This window comes from Argentina silus (genome assembly GCF_951799395.1).
Source record: "Argentina silus genome assembly, chromosome: 14".
NCBI classification, from domain to species: domain Eukaryota; kingdom Metazoa; phylum Chordata; class Actinopteri; order Argentiniformes; family Argentinidae; genus Argentina; species Argentina silus.
In genome coordinates this window covers 20,087,010-20,093,969 of record NC_139668.1, presented here as the reverse complement: position 1 = coordinate 20,093,969, position 6,960 = coordinate 20,087,010, and the positions used below count along the sequence as shown (strand labels likewise).

The following is a 6,960-nucleotide window of genomic DNA, read 5'->3' as shown; positions in this document are numbered from 1 at the left end:
TCCCCTGGTCCTCCTAGGTACCTTGTAAGCCCCGTAGGTCGCCATCCCACATATCAGAATCATCAACAAGGAGATTGCCGTGGCGATACACATGTCTGAGGAGGAACAGAAATAATATACCAACACATTAGGAATTATGAATTTTGAGAGTTTCACATTTGTATAGTCATTTGTCCATCTATTTGTTGGGGTAACATAATTCGAGGCGATGGAGGTCGGCCATGTTTTTTGTTTTGAAAAGCCGTCATGGGGTTCGGCGGAAGGATATCGCCATGTGAACCTACCGGGACACCTTTCTCAGCTGTATGGGGGTCAAAGACTAATGGATGGCATGGAATGTGGTTTTAGCCAATCAGATCACACATTTCTCTGAACCGTTTATAACAGATGTTATATAACATTTATAAACCAGCTACGCCACTGAATAGGTGAATAACAACATTGTTATTACTGCGTTACATCAAGAGCAACTTAACAAGGTGGCACCCTACTCTCACATTCCAGCAGGGGAGGCTGGTGGAGGTAGGAATCGGAGGACGGGGCTCATCATAATGCCTGGAATGGAATGAGGAACGGTATCAGACACACTCATTCCGTTCCAGGCATGACAATGAGCCCCGTCCTCCGATTTCTACCTCCTCCAGCCTCCCCTGCATTCCAGCCACGTTGAAGGGACCCTCACCACAGTGAGAAGATGAGATCACAGCAGATCAACTTCATTGTCCTGAAGGAAATGTGCCTTGGGCAGCTGTGTCATTGTTAACGTTGTTACGACATTGTTACGACATTGTTACGTCAGGCTGCCTCTCTGTTCCCCACTCGTTCTCCTAACAGAACCTCACGCTACACGGATGAGTCCACGTGTCACAACGACACAGAAACGCATCAGTGATCGAATCAAAGCCTCCGATGCTGACGTTCATTTTTATGTAACGTCGGGGACACACACACACACACACACACACACACACACACACACAAATCTGAAACATCATCCAAATAAATTTGACCTCTCAATTTGACCTCACTCTCCCTCTCTCTCTCTCCCCCCCCCCTCCATCTCTCTCTCCCCCCCCCCCCTCCATCTCTCTCTCTCTCCCCCCCCCCCCCTCCATCTCTCTCCCAGTTTAGACATGTTTCCATCTTTGACACCCAATAAAGACCCAGTAGACGCCCCCCCCCCCCCCCGATCTGTGGGACTTCTCTGCTCTCTGACACCTGCCCATCCCCTTTTAACACCAACACACCACACCACACCTTCATCATCATCATCATCATCATCATCCATCTTAGTGCTGACCCAAGAGCCGGCCCAGCCAATGGCAGCGAGGCTGAGCCAGCCCAGCCAATAGCAGCGAGGCTGAGCCAGCCCAGCCAATAGCAGCGAGGCTGAGCCGGCCTAGCCAATAGCAGGGAGAGGTTGAGCCAGCCCAGCCAATAGCAGTGAGAGGCTGAGCCGGCCCAGCCAATAGCAGTGAGGCTGAGCCGGCCTAGCCAATAGCAGTGAGGCTGAGCGGACGTTAATCCGGAGGAATTAGGACAGTCAGATTGAATCAGAGTCGCCGGGGGCAACCGTGGCCGAGAGGCTGCCATGTGGAGGATGATAGAGGCCGGGGGGGGGGGGGGGGGGGGGGGGAGAGGGAGAGAGAGATGGGAGGGAGGGGATGAGAGAGAGGGAGAGAGGGAGAGAGAGAGAACTATGCTTGACCTATGACCAATGTCACATTGTGTTTGTGGATGTTAGTGTGTGTGTGTGTGTGTGTGTGGATGTTAGTGTGTGTGTGTGTGTGTAGGTTAGTGTGTGTGTGTGTAGGTTAGTGTGTGTGTGTGTGTGTGTGGATGTTAGTGTGTGTGTGTGTGTGTGTGTGTGGATGTTAGTGTGTGTGTGGATGTTAGTGTGTGTGTGTGTGTGTGTGTGTGGATGTTAGTGTGTGTGTGTGTGTGTGTGTGTGTGTGTGGATGTTAGTGTGTGTGTGTGTGTGGATGTTAGTGTGTGTGTGCGTGTGTGTGTGTGTGTGTGTGTGGATGTTAGTGTGTGTGTGTGTGTGTGTGTGTGGATGTTAGTGTGTGTGTGTGTGTGTGTGTGTGGATGTTAGTGTGTGTGTGTGTGTGGATGTTAGTGTGTGTGTGTGTGTGTGTGTGTGTGGATGTTAGTGTGTGTGTGTGTGTGTGTGTGTGTGTGTGTGTGTGTGTGGATGTTAGTGTCTGCTGCTGCTCCAGAGGTTCACGAACCGTATCAACATCATAAACTGTTCTTGTCTGTTCATTAAATGGTATTGCCATGTGCTCCATTCATTAAAAAATATGCCCCTTTTTAGGCTACATTACACATCCATGGCTGAGTTTTTATGTGCAACGCTGCGTTCATGACAAGTCGGAAACTCTGAACCTCAGAGTTAAAATGAACAAGTTATTTGCGTTGAGCTTCTTTTTGGTTGATTCTGATGCTCTCCAAGTGGGAATCACAAAGTATCATCAGAGCACGACAACGTTTCCCAGTCGGAAATCTCAGAGTTTCCTATTTCTGACATGTCATGAACGCACCATTATGAACGACATTTTTCAAAGTTGAATAAAGTTTTCTACGTTTATCTAGATTGTAACAGTTTGGGGAGAGAGAGAGAGGAGAGAGAGAGAGAGACACACACACACACAGAGAGAGAGTGATGAAGAGAGAGAGTGAGAGAGAGGGACAGAGAACTACAACAATTGTTCCTCAGGGACCATAAATCATAAATAATAAATAATAAGGTTCATCTTCTTACTGGCGTCGTCCATGACGTCCATGTCTGTGCCCAGCTCGGCGCTGGTCAGGTGGTACCGGTACTGGGCCGGGTCGTTCAACGCGGACAGCAGGATGAGCAGAACCACGGCGTTGATGAGCTACGGGTAGGGAGGAGGGACATCTCGTTATTGATGAGCTACGGGTAGGGAGGAGGGACATCTCGTTATTGATGAGCTACGGGTAGGGAGGAGGGACATCTCGTTATTGATGAGCTACGGGTAGGGAGGAGGGACATCTCGTTATTGATGAGCTACGGGTAGGGAGGAGGGACATCTCGTTATTGTCAACAATGGTCTCGTAAGTTGTTGATTTGAGTTGACTTTATATTATATAAAAAATAAGCATCCATGTACATCAGGGGAGGCTGGTGGAGGTAGACATCGGAGGACGGGCTCATTGTAATGTATGGGATGTTTTGATACCATTCCTCATTCGATCCCATGCATTATAATAAGCCTGTCTTCCGATTTCTGCCTCCCCTGGTGTTCTACCTCCCCCAGCCTCCCCTGGTGTTCTACCTCCCCCAGCCTCCCCTGGTGTTCTACCTCCCCCAGCCTCCCCTGGTGTTCTACCTCCCCCAGCCTCCCCTGGTGTTCTACCTCCCCCAGCCTCCCCTGGTGTTCTACCTCCCCCAGCCTCCCCTGGTGTACATCAAACATGCGTCAGATCCCTGAGTCTCACACATGGAAGCAGGACTGATAACCCTGGTTACCGTGGTGAAGAACGTGGTCCTCCATGGTGAAACAAACAACAGCCAAACTACAGGCCAACAAACACAGACGAGACAGGGACACAACACACACACACACACATACATACATCACACACAACAGACACACACAACACACAACAGACACACACATCACACATACATCACACACAACACAGAACACACACACAACACCCATACATCACACACACACACACACACACACCACACACACACACACATCTGGTTATGTAGTTAAGGTCATCATGGGGAGTAAGTCCGTGGGTGTTTCCAGACCACATAACAACATGGAGGTCTAACAGTGCTGTAGGTGAATGAGGGGGGAGCTGATGACCGGAAACGCTGTTAGCTTGAACATGTATGATTCTGTAAACCATAGCTATCAGCATTTGAAGGATTTACAAACAAATAAACATACAAATAATGTTTATCATTATGAATAATAAGAATACAATATATCTTTCTTATTGGTACTGGGGTGTACAGGCTATAGCTAAGAGGACCTCTTTGTTGACGATTGTGTTTGTTTTTCTTGATTGTGTTTTATTATGTTGTAATGCTGCGTGTGCATTATGTACTGCTGTAAACTGTGTGTCTGCAGGGCTCCCTGGTAGAAGAGACCTTGGTCTCAATAGGACTCCCTGCTAAAATAAAGCGGCAATATGGCTCCGATTGTTTAGGAATACGTGAGTGGACAGGGGAGCCTGGTAGAGCTGCTGAACTGTTGGACAGCTCCGTCATAGAATCTACTCGACTAGAATGAACAGCAAATACAGGAGCTCAACACAACACTGTAGGTCTGGAGCTGGTCGGTCTGGAGCTGGTCGGTCTGGAGCTGGTCGGTCTGGTCCTGGACCGTCTGGAGCTGGTCGGTCTGGTCTGGGACCGTCTGGGACCGTCTGGGACGTCAACACGACCGTGTGTATTCGTCCGGTGGATTTTGTTTGATGCTTTTTCCGTACCACGCAAACAGAGGGCACTGCCGCTTAAAGGAAAGCTCCGGGATTTATCTCCTAATAACGCTATTTTTAAGACGCCAGAGCCGTCCCGGTTCTAAAAACAGATCCACGATTCAGAAAATAGACCACAGGGAAACGTCACACGGTCGACAAATAACCCACAACGTCGACGACGTCAGACGTCCCCAAACTAAATAAGTTCCAATTCCAACCCTAACTCTAACCAGAACCAGAACCAGAACCATATCCCCCCAAAAACAAGACAGGACACGTATTGCAATGACAACGTCTTGATATGAACGGATCAAACAGAAGGGAGCCTGGATGAACGTGTAGATGTTAATACAACGTAAGGACCTGAAGGAATCACAAAATGGCCAATGAGCGACCAAGCTGCCAACAACTACTGAGCCAAATGAGAAAACTTCAAACTAAATAAATAATAATAATAACAACAACATATCAATTCCTTTCGTGTCCGCAGCCTATTTCAAACAATATAAACATAAACGCTGCGTGGATAATACAACAAAATATATGAAAAAATGGCATGCCGAAAACATTGTAATCAATAGATATGAAGTGATTTGGCCTACCATGTACCATACTCCCAGGATCACGGTACCGGTCCGGACGTGGCAGCACAGGCAGCAGCGGGTCGAGTACCACCGGTCCCACGGAGTGATCATTCTGCCGGTGGAAGGGCGACGCTAGTTCATCTATGTCTCCACAAATCAATGGTATAAATTTCCCTTAGCGGAAAGCGGGTCTCGATCCTCGTCGTCCTCAGGTCCTACATCCACGGTGCTGCCCGCTGCTCGGTCGTCCGCCGTCTGGCCCGGCAGCCGCGCGCCGTCAGTCCGGCTCATCCCGGGGACACGTGACCGCGGCGGAGGATTTCGATCAGAATCTTCGTGAATCGTCGTCGTGATGAACATCCATCATCAGAGACAACTAGAAATATATATGTTAAATATAATAATAATACAAATAACAATAACAATAATAATAATAACAACAACAATAATAATAATAATTGTTGTTGTTGTTATTAATTATTATTATTATTATTATTATTATTATTATTTATGTATAGCGCTTTTCTCAGTCTCAGCTCTGTAGTGGGTGTAGAGCTGGGGGGACTGGGTGAGGCTGGGGGAGACTAGGGGGGGACTGGGGGGGTGGGGGAGACTGGGGGGGGACTGGGTGAGGCTGGGGGGGGGACTGGGGGGGGACTGGGTGAGACTGGGGGGGGACTGGGTGAGGCTGGGGGAGACTGGGGGGGGGACTGGGTGAGGCTGGGGGAGACTGGGGGTGGGGGAGGTTGGGGGAGACTGGGGGGGTGGGGGAGACTGGGGGGGGACTGGGTGAGGCTGGGGGAGACTGGGGGGGGACTGGGTGAGGCTGGGGGAGACTGGGGGTGGGGGAGGTTGGGGGAGACTGGGGGGGTGGGGGAGGTTGGGGGAGACTGGGGAAGGCTGGTAGAGACTGGGGGGGGACTGGGTGAGGCTGGGGGAGACTGGGGGTGGGGGAGGTTGGGGGAGACTGGGGGGGTGGGGGAGGTTGGGGGAGACTGGGGAAGGCTGGTAGAGACTGGGGGGGGACTGGGGGAGACTGGGGGGGTGGGGGAGGTTGGGGGAGACTGGGGGAGGCTGGTGGAGGTAGAAATCAAAGGACAGGCTTAATGTAATGCACGGAACAGAATTCCTCCTCGATTCCATTCCATACATTACATTGAGTCCGTCCTCCGATTTCTACCTCCCCTAGCCTCCCTCAGCCCCCCCCCCCAGCCACCCCCCCAGCCCTCCCAAGCCTCCCCCCAGCAGATGGACCAGTGATGATGCTGCTGTCCACCAGCGAGCTAAGCCTCCAGGGCTGTGGGCGGTGGATAGCTCCCTCCCTCCCTCCCTCCCTCCCTCACCACACCAGAGGGATTTATTAATTCAGTGCTCCAATTGCTAAAATCTGCCCCCCCCCCCCCTCTTCTTGGTTGACGTGAGTCATGATCTGCTATGACATATTATATCTAATGTGATGAGAGATGAATTAGAATCTGGGGGAGAGGGGGAGGGGGAGGGGGAGGGGGACATCCGAGTGATAACATCCTCCTCATGTATGTTTCCGGGAAACTATGCCTCTGGTTTGGAATCAAGCCCTGCCTGAGACCGAGGATGTCCTCTTGGCCTAATGGTAGATGTTTGTGGCTCCCGTGTGGGAGACCTGGGTTCAAAACTGTCTGTCACCTATACCCTCCACTATGCTACTGTCAATCTGAAAGGACTGGATTGGCAATACCAGGGACGGACTAGGACTACACAACAGCCCTGGACTATCACCTGACCCAGCCCGGGCTGTGAAAGGAGGAGTGGACCCGGTGGGGGAGATGGAGGATGTGTATTGTAGGCCATGGTGCTGGACCACTGGACCACCCCAGGCCACAGACCTTTCTTCATTAACTGTGGCTCCATACTGTCTGATTAAATGGA

General features: G+C 50.6%; 1 protein-coding gene across 1 annotated transcript in view; it reads right to left on the bottom strand.

Annotated features, from left to right (window-relative positions):
- The window catches only part of laptm4b (lysosomal protein transmembrane 4 beta), a 9,579-nt gene extending 4,388 nt beyond the window's left edge, over window positions 1-5,191 (bottom strand). Inside the window, exons 1-3 of the mRNA XM_083684305.1 lie at window positions 5,071-5,191; window positions 2,766-2,883; window positions 22-95 (exon numbers count right to left, since the gene is read on the bottom strand). Coding sequence (XP_083540431.1) covers window positions 22-95; window positions 2,766-2,883; window positions 5,071-5,163 — 285 coding nt within the window. The 5' untranslated portion in view covers window positions 5,164-5,191. The remainder of the gene's footprint in view (window positions 1-21; window positions 96-2,765; window positions 2,884-5,070) is intronic.
- Window positions 5,192-6,960: the final 1,769 nt, after the last annotated feature.